This window comes from Pseudophryne corroboree, chromosome 8 (genome assembly GCF_028390025.1).
Source record: "Pseudophryne corroboree isolate aPseCor3 chromosome 8, aPseCor3.hap2, whole genome shotgun sequence".
Classification (NCBI taxonomy): domain Eukaryota; kingdom Metazoa; phylum Chordata; class Amphibia; order Anura; family Myobatrachidae; genus Pseudophryne; species Pseudophryne corroboree.
This window is the reverse complement of record NC_086451.1, coordinates 6,293,762-6,308,989: the sequence shown is the minus strand read 5'-3', so window position 1 is coordinate 6,308,989 and position 15,228 is coordinate 6,293,762. Positions and strand designations below refer to the sequence as shown.

The window sequence follows — 15,228 nt, the reverse complement described above, 5'->3', positions numbered from 1 at the left end:
GGCCGTCTGCAGGTGGAGCAGACTGTCTGTCACTGGAGGAGATGGGGACGTGGTCCGCGCATGTGCAATACCCCCACAGTGTGGCCGTCCGCAGGTGGAGCAAACTGTCTGTCACTGGAGGATATGGGGCCTTGGTCCACGCATGTGCAATACCCCCACAGTGTGGCCGTCTGCAGGTGGAGCAGACTGTCATTGGAGGATATGGGGCCTTGGTCCGCGCATGTGCAATACCCCCACAGTGTGGCCGTCTGCAGGTGGAACAGAGTGTCTATCACTGGAGGAGACGGAGCCTTGACCCGCGCATGTGCAATACCCCCACAGTGTGGCCGTCCACAGTGTGGCCGTCCGCAGGTGGAGCAGACTGTCACTGGAGGAGATAGGGCCGTGGTCCACGCATGTGCAATACCCCCACAGTGTGGCCGTCCGCAGGTGGAGCAGACTCTCTGTCACTGGAGTTGATGGGGCAGGACAGGAGGACACGGCTGCCAGTGACCTGAGGCTGAGTGAAGCCACGCCAGCAGTCAGGAAGGAGCCAGGTTCAGCGCAGCTGTCAGGATTGTTCTTGTTTTTTTACATTTTAACCATCGGAAAACCATTGTTTCAGTACCATTTAATGGCGGCAAACATCGGAACGCCATGACTGAACTGGGTAAAAATACTGTAATTGAAAAAAAATCATTGCTGGTTTGCAAGTACCATCGATGTCCATCCCTAGCGTGTGTGTCTGCGCCTGCGTTCGCTTCCTGGCCATGCGCAATGAGGCACCGCATGGCCTCATACTCCTCTTAGCATCATCCCCATAGCGCACAGTGCTGGGCATACTGCCTCGTGCCTCCCTGAGAGTGCATCATATACAGGAATGGCATAATGGGCTAGATTGGCAGGGAATGGCACTGACCTGTGCAGAAGTGGGGTACAGTAATCCTATGCCAGCTGCGCCCTGGTGATAAAGTAGTTAACATTAAGCGCAGAAGATAAGTGTCAGCGTATGATGGGCTGCGAGGGTTGCTAGGTGGCGCCAGGCTTCTATTTATACGCACATTATATCTCTGCGCTCTCACTAACCGGCATCTCCGCGGGTTTATAGAGAATATATTTATATAAAGATTCATTTCTCTCTTTCTCAACAAAAAAATCTCAGCGCTGGCGCTCCTAATCCCCTACCGCGTGTCATAATCTCCGCAGCGCTGACAGGCAGGGAGAAGATGAAATGCTCTGCCAATTAGCTACCAGATTTACAGGCGAACAGGAGGCGGAATGCTCTGCAGCTTATACATAAAGAATGAGAGTGTCAGACAATAAGAGAATGGAATGCTCTGCATGGATTTACAAGGGAAATGTTCTGCATTTCATGTACGATTGACTGATTGGCAGGAGAGATGCAGGTCCTGGAGTCTCGCTGGAAAACGTACATACAGGATTGGGGAATATGGAAACGCTCCGCAGTTTATCTGTATAATTAGTGTTTTCCAACCTCCGTCCTCTAGCCACACTCTGGGGTATATTTACTACAGTGCAGGCTTTAAGGAAAGCCATACTTGAGAACAGGTGACTTAATTAGTACCTCAGTTATTTTGATTTAAACAATATAAAGCTTCACCCACCCCGCCGGGTACCCTGAGCCCTGCCCACTCACCAGCTGCTGTACAGGGGCATAAGTTCGTGCCAAGATCCCAGAGGTGAAATAGAAGGCGGTCCCCCTCATCTCTCCTCTCTCCCTCCCCCCCCCCCCCCCCCAGTGGCTCCGGCTTGCACATGTGCCGACGTCCCAGCGACTCACCAATGATACGTATGAGAGAATAAAGATTCCTTATTGCAGCTAGTTGTGGCGATAAGAAATCTTTATTTTGGGGTGCTGGCTGCAAATGAAAATAAAAAGAGCTCTGAGGAGGGGTTTTATCAAAAATTGTGAGAGCTAAAGTCCCAGCCAGTCAGATTTACCTTACATTTTACAGGCTGTGTTTGCAAAATGACAATTAGGATTGGATGGTACTTTATCTCATAATTTTATCTCTCTCCAAGCTTTGATAAAAAAAAACCCTTAAAAGTTTTATTACAATAATTAGTGCATTTTCTGAAAACAAACTTCTGCTTTCCTCTCTTTCCTCATATAAGACACAGCAGCAGAGCTGTAGATCATTGTACACACTTTGATCTGTTGTCAGACACATTCCAGACTCTTCAGCTGAAGGGGTCTTCAAGGGGGTTTCCAGAGCTTGGACAGCAGTGAGCAATGGTTGCAGCAAGTCACTATAAAATGAGTGGAGAGAGATCTTTTCTAGTTCAGAAGCCCCATCAGTCTTTCTTTCTTTGCGCCCCTCTGACAGCTGGAGCCCGGCGTCAAATGTCTCTACTGTGACTAGGTCCCCGCTGATGGAGTACCCATACACTCAGTCCCACCAAGCGCTCAAGCGGTGCGAAGCCTGATGCCGTATGTGGGGTCAGCAGCAGCAGGCAGGCAGTGAGAGCGCACCCTGACTGGTTTCATCACACGTACTTCATCAGAGGTGCTAGCTAAGCCCTCTATGGACGTAGCTAAACCCCACAGCACTGGCCACACACCCTGTGCAGACCACACCCACACAGCACTGGCCACACCCCCTGTAACAGCACACCCACACAGCACTGATCACACCCATTGTGCAGACCACACCCACTCAGCACTGGTCACACCCCCTGTGCAGACCACACCCACACAGCACTGGCCACACACCCTGTAACCGCACACCCACACAGCACTAGCCGCACCCACACAGCACTGGCCACACACCCTGTAACAGCACACCCACACAGCACTGATCACACCCATTGTGCAGACCACACCCACTCCGCACTGTTCACACCCCGTGTGCAGACCACACCCACACAGCACTGGTCACACCCCCTGTAACAGCACCCCCACACCCCCTGTGCAGACCACACCCACACAGCACTGGTCACACCCACTGTGCAGAACACACCCACACAGCACTGACCACACCCCCTGTACAGACCGCACCCACACAGCACTGGTCACACCCCCTGTAACAGCACACCCACATAGCACTGGTCACACCCACTGTGCAGACCACACCCACACAGCACTGGCCACAACTCCTGTGTAGACCACACCCCCACAGTGCTGGTCACACCCCCTGTAACAGCACACCCACACAGCACTGGTCACACCAACTGTGCAGACGACACCCACACAGCACTGGTCACACCTTCTTATCACTGGTCCCACCCCGACAGTGCTGGTCACACCCCCTGTAACAGCACACCCACACAGCACTGGTCACACCAACTGTGCAGACGACACCCACACAGCATTGGTCACACCCTCTTATCACTGGTCCCACCCCGACAGTGCTGGTCACGCCCCCTGTAGCAGCACACAATAGCATGTAAATAAATGTCAGCGCCAGGCCCCTTTGGACCTAAAGGGGCTCATGGCATGTACAGATGGCCGCACAGGAGCTGCCGGGACCAAGCTTGGTGGATCCCACAGCCTAGCGGCCCCTTCTCCCCCCCGTAGAAAGCTATGGGGGCTGCAGCTGGAAATGGAGGGACCTCGGTAGATATCGGCTCCGTTCCCTCCATGTTACATTGGTGGGATCCTCAATATTTGCAGGTACCCCGTGAAAATGGTCATTTTTGTGGGATATTCCACAAATATTGTCCCATATTTATCAAGCCTTGGAGAGTGATAAATATCTGGTGATAAAGTACCAGCCAATCAGCTCCCAACTGTCATGTCACAGGCTGTGTTTGAAAAATGACAGTTAGCAGCTGATTGGTTGGTACTTTATCACAGTGCAATTTATCACTCTCCAAGGCTTGATACATCTCACACACACACACACACACACACACACACACACACACACACACACACGTTGTGACTCACCTTTCAGTTCCAGGGGGTTGTGATAATGAACCTCTAGTCGCAGGAAACGGGAAGACCCGGGACCCCCAAATGGCAGACCGACATCTTTAGGGTAGTAAAACGCCTGAAATATTCAAGACACCCGGAGCTGTGATCACGTTGCAGGAGAGGAGCTGAGGAGACAGTCACAGAGCACATACAGGCCCCCCAAGGTAAATGGCGGCACTGGGGGAGGAGCAGCAGCCTGTGCAGGTGGAGGGGAGGAGCTGCAGTCTGCGCAGGTGGAGGGGAGGAGCAGCAGTCTGCACAGGAGGAGGTGAGGAGCAGCAGCCTGCATAGGAGGAGCTGCAGTCTGCGCAGGAGGAGGGGAGGAGCTGCAGGTGGAGGGGAGGAGCTGTAGCCTACATAGGAGGGGAGGAACTGCAGCCTGTGCAGGCTGAGGGGAGGAGTTGCAGCTTGCATAGGAGGAGGGGAGGAGCTGCAGGTGGAGAGGAGGAGCTACAGCCTACATAGAAGGAGGGGAGGAGCTGCAGGTGGAGGGAAGGAGCTGTAGTCTACATAGGAGGAGGGGAGGAGCTGCAGGTGGAGGGAAGGAGCTGTAGTCTACATAGGAGGAGGGGAGGAGCTGCAGTCTTTGCAGGTGGAGGGGAGGAGCTACAGCCTACATAGAAGGAGGGGAGGAGCTGCAGGTGGAGGGAAGGAGCTGTAGTCTACATAGGAGGAGGGGAGGAGCTGCAGTCTTTGCAGGTGGAGGGGAGGAGCAGCAGTCTGTGCAGGAGGAGGGGAGGAGCTGCAGCCTACTTAGAAGGAGGGGAGGAGCTGCAGGCTGAGGGGAGGAGCTGTAGTCTACATAGGAGGGGAGGAGCTGCAGTCTGTGCAGGTGGAGGGGAGGAGCAGCAGTCTGTGCAGGAGGAGGGGAGGAGCTACAGTCTACATAGGAGGAGGGGAGGAGCTACAGTCTGCACAGACGGAGAGGAGCAGCAGTCTGCGCAGGTTGAGGGGAGGTGCTGCAGTCTGTGCAGATGGAGGGGAGGAGCAGCAGTCTGTGCAGGTGGAGGGGAGGAGCTGCAGTCTACATAGGAGGGGTGGAGCTACAGTCTGCGCAGGCGGAGGAGAGGAGCAGCAGCCTGCATTGGAGGAGCTGCAGTCTACGCAGGAGGAGGGGAGGAGCTGCAGGTGGAGGGGAGGAGCTGTAGCCTACATAGGAGGGGAGACGCTGCAGGTGGAGGGGAGGAGCTGTAGCCTACATAGGAGGGGAGACGCTGCAGGTGGAGGGGAGGAGCTGTAGCCTACATAGGAGGGGAGGAGCTGCAGCCTGTGCAGGCTGAGGGGAGGAGCTGCAGCTTGCATAGGAGGAGGGGAGGAGCTGCAGGTGGGGAGGAGGAGCTACAGCCTACATAGAAGGAGGGGAGGAGCTGCAGGTGGAGGGAAGGAGCTGTAGTCTACATAGGAGGAGGGGAGGAGCTGCAGGTGGAGGAGAGAAGCTGCAGTCTTTGCAGGTGGAGGGGAGGAGCAGCAGTCTGTGCAGGAGGAGGGGAGGAGCTGCAGCCTACTTAGAAGGAGGGGAGGAGCTGCAGGTGGAGGGGAGGAGCTGCAGGCTGAGGGGAGGAGCTGTAGTCTACATAGGAGGGGAGGAGCAGCAGTCTGTGCAGGAGGAGGGGAGGAGCTACAGTCTACATAGGAGGAGGGGAGGAGCTACAGTCTTTGCAGGTGGAGGGGAGGAGCAGCAGTCTGTGCAGGAGGAGGGGAGGAGCTGCAGCCTACTTAGAAGGAGGGGAGGAGCTGCAGGTGGAGGGGAGGAGCTGCAGGCTGAGGGGAGGAGCTGTAGTCTACATAGGAGGGGAGGAGCAGCAGTCTGTGCAGGAGGAGGGGAGGAGCTACAGTCTACATAGGAGGAGGGGAGGAGCTACAGTCTTTGCAGGAGGAGGGGAGGAGCTGCAGCCTACTTAGAAGGAGGGGAGGAGCTGCAGGTGGAGGGGAGGAGCTACAGCCTACATAGAAGGAGGGGAGGAGCTGCAGGTGGAGGGAAGGAGCTGTAGTCTACATAGAAGGAGGGGAGGAGCTGCAGGTGGAGGGAAGGAGCTGTAGTCTACATAGGAGGAGGGGAGGAGCTGCAGTCTTTGCAGGTGGAGGGGAGGAGCTACAGCCTACATAGAAGGAGGGGAGGAGCTGCAGGTGGAGGGAAGGAGCTGTAGTCTACATAGAAGGAGGGGAGGAGCTGCAGGTGGAGGGAAGGAGCTGTAGTCTACATAGGAGGAGGGGAGGAGCTGCAGTCTTTGCAGGTGGAGGGGAGGAGCAGCAGTCTGTGCAGGAGGAGGGGAGGAGCTGCAGCCTACTTAGAAGGAGGGGAGGAGCTGCAGGCTGAGGGGAGGAGCTGTAGTCTACATAGGAGGGGAGGAGCTGCAGTCTGTGCAGGTGGAGGGGAGGAGCAGCAGTCTGTGCAGGAGGAGGGGAGGAGCTACAGTCTACATAGGAGGAGGGGAGGAGCTACAGTCTGCACAGACGGAGGAGAGGAGCAGCAGTCTGCGCAGGTTGAGGGGAGGTGCTGCAGTCTGTGCAGATGGAGGGGAGGAGCAGCAGTCTGTGCAGGTGGAGGGGAGGAGCTGCAGTCTACATAGGAGGGGTGGAGCTACAGTCTGCGCAGGCGGAGGAGAGGAGCAGCAGCCTGCATTGGAGGAGCTGCAGTCTGCGCAGGAGGAGGGGAGGAGCTGCAGGTGGAGGGGAGGAGCTGTAGCCTACATTGGAGGGGAGACGCTGCAGGTGGAGGGGAGGAGCTGTAGCCTACATAGGAGGGGAGACGCTGCAGGTGGAGGGGAGGAGCTGTAGCCTACATAGGAGGGGAGGAGCTGCAGCCTGTGCAGGCTGAGGGGAGGAGCTGCAGCTTGCATAGGAGGAGGGGAGGAGCTGCAGGTGGGGAGGAGGAGCTACAGCCTACATAGAAGGAGGGGAGGAGCTGCAGGTGGAGGGAAGGAGCTGTAGTCTACATAGGAGGAGGGGAGGAGCTGCAGGTGGAGGAGAGAAGCTGCAGTCTTTGCAGGTGGAGGGGAGGAGCAGCAGTCTGTGCAGGAGGAGGGGAGGAGCTGCAGCCTACTTAGAAGGAGGGGAGGAGCTGCAGGTGGAGGGGAGGAGCTGCAGGCTGAGGGGAGGAGCTGTAGTCTACATAGGAGGGGAGGAGCTGCAGGTGGAGGGGAGGAGCAGCAGTCTGTGCAGGAGGAGGGGAGGAGCTACAGTCTACATAGGAGGAGGGGAGGAGCTACAGTCTTTGCAGGAGGAGGGGAGGAGCTGCTGCCTACTTAGAAGGAGGGGAGGAGCTGCAGGTGGAGGGGAGGAGCTGCAGGCTGAGGGGAGGAGCTGTAGTCTACATAGGAGGGGAGGAGCTGCAGTCTGTGCAGGTGGAGGGGAGGAGCAGCAGTCTGTGCAGGAGGAGGGGAGGAGCTACAGTCTACATAGGACGAGGGGAGGAGCTGCAGGTGGAGGAGAGGAGCTGCAGTCTTTGCAGGTGGAGGGGCGAAGCTGCAGGTGGAGGGGAGGAGCTGCAGCCTGTACAGGCTGAGGGGAGGAGCTGCAGCTTGCATAGGAGGGGAGGAGCTACAGCCTACAAAGAAGGAGGGGAGGAGCTGCAGGTGGAGGGAAGGAGCTGTAGTCTACATAGGAGGAGGGGAGGAGCTGCAGTCTTTGCAGGTGGAGGGGAGGAGCAGCAGTCTGTGCAGGAGGAGGGGAGGAGCTGCAGCCTACTTAGGAGGGGAGGAGCTGCAGGCTGAGGGGAGGAGCTGTAGTCTACATAGGAGGGGAGGAGCTGCAGGTGGAGGGGAGGAGCAGCAGTCTGTGCAGGAGGAGGGGAGGAGCTACAGTCTGCACAGACGGAGGAGAGGAGCAGCAGTCTGTGCAGGTGGAGGGGAGGAGCTGCAGTCTACATAGGAGGGGTGGAGCTACAGTCTACATAGGAGGGGTGGAGCTACAGTCTGCGCAGGCGGAGGAGAGGAGCAGCAGTCTGGGCAGGAGTAGGGGAGGAGCTGCAGTCTACATAGGAGGGGAGGAGCTGCAGTCTACATAGGAGGGGTGGGGCTACAGTCTACATAGGAGGGGTGGGGCTACAGTCAGTGCAGGCGGAGGAGAGGAGCAGCAGTCTGGGCAGGAGTAGGGGAGGAGCTGCAGTCTGTGCAGGCAGAGGGGAGGAGCAGCAGTCCATGCAGGTGGAGGGGAGGAGCAGCAGTCTGTGCAGGAGGAGCTGCAGTCTACATAGAAGTAGGGGAGGAGCTGCAGTCTGCGCAGGTGGGTGGGAGGAGCAGCAGTCTGCACAGGAGAAGGGGAGGAGCTGCAGTCTACATAGGAGGAGGGGAGGAGCAGCAGTCTGTGCAGGTGGAGGGGAGGAGCAGCAGTCTGTGCAGGAGGAGCTGCAGTCTACATAGGAGGGGAGGAGCAGCAGCCTACACAGGTGGAAGGGAGGAGCAGCAGCCTGTGCAGGTGGAGAGGACGATCGGCAGGGGAGGAGCTGCAGGTGGAGGGGAGGAGCTGTAGTCTACATAGGAGGAGGGGAGGAGCTGCAAACTGCGCAGCTGGCGGGGAGGAGCAGCAGTCTGCGCAAGCGGAAGAGCAGCTGTCTGTGCAGGAGGAGGGGAGGAGCTGTAGTCTGTGCAGGAGGAGGGGAGGAGCTGTAGTCTGTGCAGGTGGAGGGGAGGAGCTGCAGTCTGCGCAGGCGGAGGAGCAGCAGTCTGTGCAGGTGGAGGGGAGGAGCTGCAGTCTACATAGGAGGAGGGGAGGAGCTACAGTCTGTGCAAGCGGAGAGGACGATCAGCAGGGGAGGAGGTGGAGGGGAGGAGCAGCAGCCTGCGTAGGCTGAGGGGAGGAGCTGTATTCTATATAGGAGGAGGGGAGGAGCAGCAGTCTGTGCAGGTGGAAGGGAGGACAGCAGTCTGTGCAGGAGGAGGGGAGGAGCAGCATTCTATGCAGGAGGAGGGGAGGAGCTGCAGGTGGAGGGGAGGGGCTGTAGCCTGCGCAGGACGAGGGGAGGTGCTGCAGTCTACATAGGAGGAGGGGAGGAGCAGCAGTCTGTGCAGGCGGAGGGGACGACCATCAGGGGAGGAGCAGCAGGGGAGGAGCTGCAGTCTGCGCAGGTGGAGGAGAGGAGCTGCAATCTGCGCAGGTGGAGGGGAGGAGCTCCAGTCTGTGCAGGTGGAGGGGAGGAGCTGCAATCTGCGCAGGTGGAGGGGAGGAGCTGCAGTCTGTGCAGGTAAAGGGAAGGAGCTGCAGTCTGCGCAGGTGGAGGGGAGGAGCTGCAGTCTGTGCAGGTAAAGGGCAGGAGCTGCAGTCTGTGCAGGTGGAGGGGAGGAGCTGCAATCTGCGCAGGTGGAGGGGAGGAGCTGCAATCTGCGCAGGTGGAGGGGAGTAGCTCCAGTCTGCGCAGGTGGAGGGGAGGAGCTGCAGTCTGTGCAGGTAAAGGGGAGGAGCTGCAATCTGCGCAGGTGGAGTGGAGGAGCTGCAGTCTGTGCAGGTAAAAGGGAGGAGCTGCAGTCTGCGCAGGTGGAGGGGAGGAGCTACAGTAGGTGAAGGGGAGGAGCTGCAGTCTGCGCAGGTGGAGGAGAGGAGCTGCAATCTGTGCAGGTGGAGGGGAGGAGCTCCTAGTGAAGCATGGCGCAGGTGGAGGGGAGGAGCTACAGTCTGTGCAGGTAAAGGGAAGGAGCTGCAGTCTGCGCAGGTGGAGGGGAGGAGCTGCAGTCTGTGCAGGTAAAGGGGAGGAGCTGCAGTCTGCGCAGGTGGAGGGGAGGAGCTGCAATCTGCGCAGGTGGAGTGGAGTAGCTCCAGTCTGTGCAGGTGGAGGGGAGGAGCTGCAATCTGCGCAGGTGGAGGGGAGTAGCTCCAGTCTGCGCAGGTGGAGGGGAGGGGCTGCAGTCTGTGCAGGTAAAGGGGAGGAGCTGCAATCTGCGCAGTTGGAGTGGAGGAGCTGCAGTCTGTGCAGGTAAAAGGGAGGAGCTGCAGTCTGCGCAGGTGGAGGGGAGGAGCTGCAGTCTGCACAGGTGGAGGGGAGGAGCTACAGTAGGTGGATGGGAGGAGCTGCAGTCTGCGCAGGTGCAGGAGAGGAGCTGCAATCTGCGCAGGTGGAGGGGAGGAGCTCCTAGTGAAGCATGGCATAGGAGCACTGGTGCCTATTGTAGATCTCATGGCGTGGTGTGATAATTGTAATGAGAGAAGGGGTGGAAGGGGCATTATTTGCTGTCCACGTCACCTCCCCCTCCTCACACTATACATTGACAAGACAGCGCATCACTGGAATTAAAAAAGAAATAAACGATTTTAAAATAACGCGCCCCCCTCGCCCCGCAGTCCTGTGCTCCTTGGGGTAAATTTACTTAGGTGCGAGTACTTAGAAGTGGAGATGTTGCTCATAGCAACCAATCAGATTCTGCTTATTTACCTAGCACCTTCTGGAAGATAATAGCTAGAATCTGATTGGTTGCTATAGGCAACATCTACACTTCTAAACACCCGCACCTTAGTAAATATTCCCCCTTGGTGAGTGTGGGGTGGAGACAGGGTGGGTACTGATTGTTGGAGGGACCTAGCAGGGGGTCCGGGTCAGCTCCTCCCCATCCGTCATACTGGGAACACTGGGGTGGCCACTCCGGGGCTCCCAGTCCTGCTACCTACCCCAGAGCCCAGGCTTATTAGTGAGGGGAGATACAGTATATTCAATCTAGAGAGAGATAAAGTGGAGCGTCTAGCCGCCATTTATCTAACACACGGGTCTATGTATTACGCCTTAGAGAGAGATAAGGTGGAGCGAGATAAAGTACCAGCCAATCAGCTCCTGTCATGTTACTGCCGGTATTATTGGCCCTCCGATCTGCCCCACCCTAACACTGGCCCTCAGATTTGCCCCACCATATAACTGGCCATCCGACTTGCCCCGCCATGTAACTGGCCCTCTGATTTGCCCCACCCCAACACTGGCCCTCTGATTTGCCCCACCCCAACACTGGCCCTCTGATTTGCCCCCCCATATAACTAGCCCTCCGATTTGCCCCCCCCCCCCATATACCTGGCCCTACGATTTGCCCCCCACCCCCCCATATAACTGGCCCTCTGATCTGCCCCACCCCAACACTGGCTCTCTGATTTGCCCCCCCCCATATAACTAGCCCTCCAATTTGCCCCCCCCCCCCCCATATACCTGGCCCTACGATTTGCCCCCTCCCCCATATAACTGGCCCTCTGATTTGCCCCACCCGAACACTGGCCCTCCGATCCTGCCCCACCCTTACACTGGCCTTGCTGCATGTTGTGTATACATGTGTATAAGATGTGACGCATCCCGTCATTGGCTGCTCTCGCGTCTCAGTACATCCCAGTGCAGCGCTCATGTACTGACCTGTGCTCCCATAGCCCAGGCAGCTAGGACGTGCCTGCAGTAGTTGAGGGTCTCGGGTTTCATCTTAGAGTCACAAGGGCCGCTGTAGTGAGGGATGGCGTCGTACTCGTCAGCGCACTGGAAGACCTCAATATGGTGGACTATCGCCTCGTGCCCCTTGGTGATCACCGGTTCATACTGCCCAGAGAGACGGCTACAGGTTACCACTGCGGTGCCCGGGCGTTTAATACAAGACTGTCAGGGGTCTATTCATGAAGCAGTGATAAGAGTGGAGAAGTGAGCCAGTGGAGAAGTTGCCCATGGCAACCAATCAGTGTTGAGCTAACATTTAAAAAGTGCATTCTATAAAATTATACAGAGCAGCTGATTGGTTGCCATGGGCAACTTCTCCACTAGCTCACTTCTCCACTGTTTTCACTGCTTTATGAATAGACCCCTTTGTGTTAAGTGCCCCCCCTCCCCCCACCTGCGGACTGCGGGTGAAAAGCGGGAAAGTCCCAGAAAAACGGGACTGTCCTGCTGATTCAGATTCTATTATCTTCTAGAAGGTGCTAGATAAATAAGCAGAATCTGGTCGGTTGCTATGGGTACCACATGCATATAGATCTATCTATATATATATATATATATATATATATATATATATCCCCCTTCGTGTCCATCTGTGGCTGTTTATTACAATAGTCTGATAGCATATGCAGGAGGGATTCCAATATGATTGCCTGACATCACACAGGGAAAAAAACTTGTGCCTCAAATTGCCTCAGGGACGGGTCTAATCATTAGACGGAAGATTTTCATCATCCCTTCGGGCGTTTCTGCCGGTGCGGCAATGGCATGTGACAGGAATCCCACGTCTGCCATTTTCCATTCGCTGTATAATTATCAGGATAATTAGAATTCAGTGTCAGCTGGGAGAAGCCTGGCTGCGGCCCCAGCAACTGTCACTGCGCGTTCCTTCGGTGAAGCGCAGCTTTAAATAACACTGGGAGCCGGGAGAGTATCTCTGAGGATCAGCAATGATTACACGCCGTGACAAAATCAGAAGGAATTGTCTTTTCCAAAGGTGGCGAAAGTGCAAAGCGCTTTCCTATGGTGGACGCCTGCGCCAACATTCTGCGCCGCCATAACTAGACTTAGTAATGCCTATTTCTGATTCCATGTAAATGACTTGTAAGCAGCAGAAATGCCAGAACCTGGAGATGGGAGATTCCCGGCAGAGTGTCGCACAAGACTGCCCGGGGGGCGGGAAAGGCACAATGTATAACATACGCACAGGCGACAATCACACAGCCCTGTAGAAAAGGCACCTTAGGGCAGATCTAGGTTGCGGGTAGAATGGGGGCAGAAATCGCCTTTCATAACAAACTATGCAGCGCTGCTACTGGGGCAAACACAATCCTCTCTGTATAAAATATGGCAGCAAAGTACGACAATGCGGTGGCTCAGAAGGCAACGCGGTGCAACAATGCGGTCTCCAGGCAAACCCTGAGCAATGTAATGTTCGCTTTCCAAACCAATAGACCATTGCGGTATAGGCTCAAATGAGATACGGCCAGGTACTGTTAGGGTTAGGCCACAGTCGGTGGGGTGTTAGGTACCACCGGGGACTGTTATGGTTAGGCTGCTGAGTAGGGGGGGAGGGTAAGGTTTAGGCTCAAGGGAGGGTCATACTGCGGGGAGGGGAGGGGGGGGGGGGGGGGGGGGAGGCCCGGAATTACATATATACTTATCAGACCCCTGTCGGAATTAGCACCATTTGGATGCCGCTATCGGTCTGTTGACCGGCGACATCCTAAACGCCAGTCACCCATAGCCATATCACACCCACTCAAACAGGTGACATTTCATAGGACACCTGATCGCTGAGCTACACAGAATAACTACAAGCGCCCATTTGTTGAATAAATTTCAGGCCCTAAAATTCAATAACATTTTGAACCTGTTCTAATTATATTTAACATCTCTAGGACATATCTAGGTAAGATTGCAGACAGGTTTTCCTGAGGTGGAAGCAAAGCCAGTATTTTTGAGCTTTGGTAATACCATGTTGTACTGCAGGGGGGCAGATGTAACATGTGCAGAGAGTTAGGTGTGGGAGGGGCGTGTCCTAGCTCAGAGCTACATTGCAGTGTGAGAATAAAGCTGCCCAGCATGTGTGGGCTACATGCAGGAGCAGCCAGTAACTGAGCACCTGGGTGACACCATGCTGCGCTGCAGGGGGGCAGATGTAACATGTGCAGAGAGTTAGGTGTGGGAGGGGCGTGTCCTAGCTCAGAGCTACATTGCAGTGTGAGAATAAAGCTGCCCAGCATGTGTGGGCTACATGCAGAAGCAGCCAGTAACTGAGCACCTGGGTAACACCATGCTGCACTGCAGGGGGGCAGATGTAACATGTGCAGAGAGTTAGGTGTGGGAGGGGTGTGCCCTAGCTCAGATCTACATTGCAGTGTGAGAAAAAAGCTGCCCAGCATGTGTGGGCTACATGCAGAAGCAGCTAGTAACTGAGCACCAGGGTAACACCATGCTGCACTGCAGAGGGGCAGATGTAACATGTGCAGAGAGTTAGGTGTGGGAGGGGTGTGCCCTAGCTCAGATCTACATTGCAGTGTGAGAAAAAAGCTGCCCAGCATGTGTGGGCTACATGCAGAAGCAGCTAGTAACTGAGCACCTGGGTAACACCATGCTGCGCTGCAGGGGGCAGATGTAACATGTGCAGAAAGTTAGGTGTGGGAGGGGTGTGTCCTAGCTCAGATCTACATTGCAGTGTGAGAATAAAGCTGCCCAGCATGTGTGGGCTACATGCAGATGCAGCCAGTAACTGAGCACCTGGGTAACACCATGCTGCGCTGCAGGGGGGCAGATGTAACATGTGCAGAGAGTTAGGTGTGGGTGGGGTGTGTCCTAGCTCAGATCTACATTGCAGTGTGAGAAAAAAGCTGCCCAGCATGTGTGGGCTACATGCAGAAGCAGCTAGTAACTGAGCACCTGGGTAACACCATGCTGCGCTGCAGGGGTCAGATGTAACATGTGCAGAGAGTTAGGTGTAGGAGGGGTGTGTCCTAGCTCAGATCTACATTGCAGTGTGAGAATAAAGCTGCCCAGCATGTGTGGGCTACATGCAGAAGCAGCCAGTAACTGAGCACCTGGGTAACACCATGCTGCACTGCAGGGGGGCAGATGTAACATGTGCCGAGAGTTAGGTGTAGGAGGGGTGTGTCCTAGCTCAGATCTACATTGCAGTGTGAGAATAAAGCTGCCCAGCATGTGTGGGCTACATGCAGGAGCAGCCAGTAACTGAGCACCTGGGTAACACCATGCTGCGCTGCAGGGGGGCAGATGTAACATGTGCAGAGAGTTAGGTGTGGGTGGGGTGTGTCCTAACTCAGATCTACATTGCAGTGTGAGAAAAAAGCTGCCCAGCATGTGTGGGCTACATGCAGAAGCAGCCAGTAACTGAGCACCTGGGTAACACCATGCTACTCTGCAGGGGGCATATGTAACATGTGCAGAGAGTTAGGTGTGGGTGGGGTGTGTCCTAGCTCAGATCTACATTGCAGTGTGAGAAAAAAGCTGCCCAGCGTGTGTGGGCTATATGCAGAAGCAGCCAGTGACTGAGCACCTGCGTAACACCATGCTGCACTGCAGGGGGGCAGATGTAACATGTGCAGAGAGTTAGGTGTGGGAGGGGTGTGCCCTAGCTCAGATCTACATTGCAGTGTGAGAAAAAAGCTGCCCAGCATGTGTGGGCTACATGCAGAAGCAGCTAGTAACTGAGCACCAGGGTAACACCATGCTGCACTGCAGAGGGGCAGATGTAACATGTGCAGAGAGTTAGGTGTGGGAGGGGTGTGCCCTAGCTCAGATCTACATTGCAGTGTGAGAAAAAAGCTGCCCAGCATGTGTGGGCTACATGCAGAAGCAGCTAGTAACTGAGCACCTGGGTAACACCATGCTGCGCTGCAGGGGGCAGATGTAACATGTGCAGAAAGTT

General features: G+C 55.9%; 1 protein-coding gene across 2 annotated transcripts in view; it reads right to left on the bottom strand.

Moving 5' to 3' along the window:
* DBH (dopamine beta-hydroxylase) overlaps positions 1 to 15,228 on the bottom strand; it is a 67,336-nt gene that overhangs the window by 32,848 nt on the left and 19,260 nt on the right. For both annotated transcript variants that reach the window (XM_063935843.1, XM_063935842.1), the window contains exons 4-5: positions 11,235 to 11,411; positions 3,890 to 3,992 (exon numbers count right to left, since the gene is read on the bottom strand). In XM_063935843.1, coding sequence (XP_063791913.1) covers positions 3,890 to 3,992; positions 11,235 to 11,411 — 280 coding nt within the window. The remainder of the gene's footprint in view (positions 1 to 3,889; positions 3,993 to 11,234; positions 11,412 to 15,228) is intronic.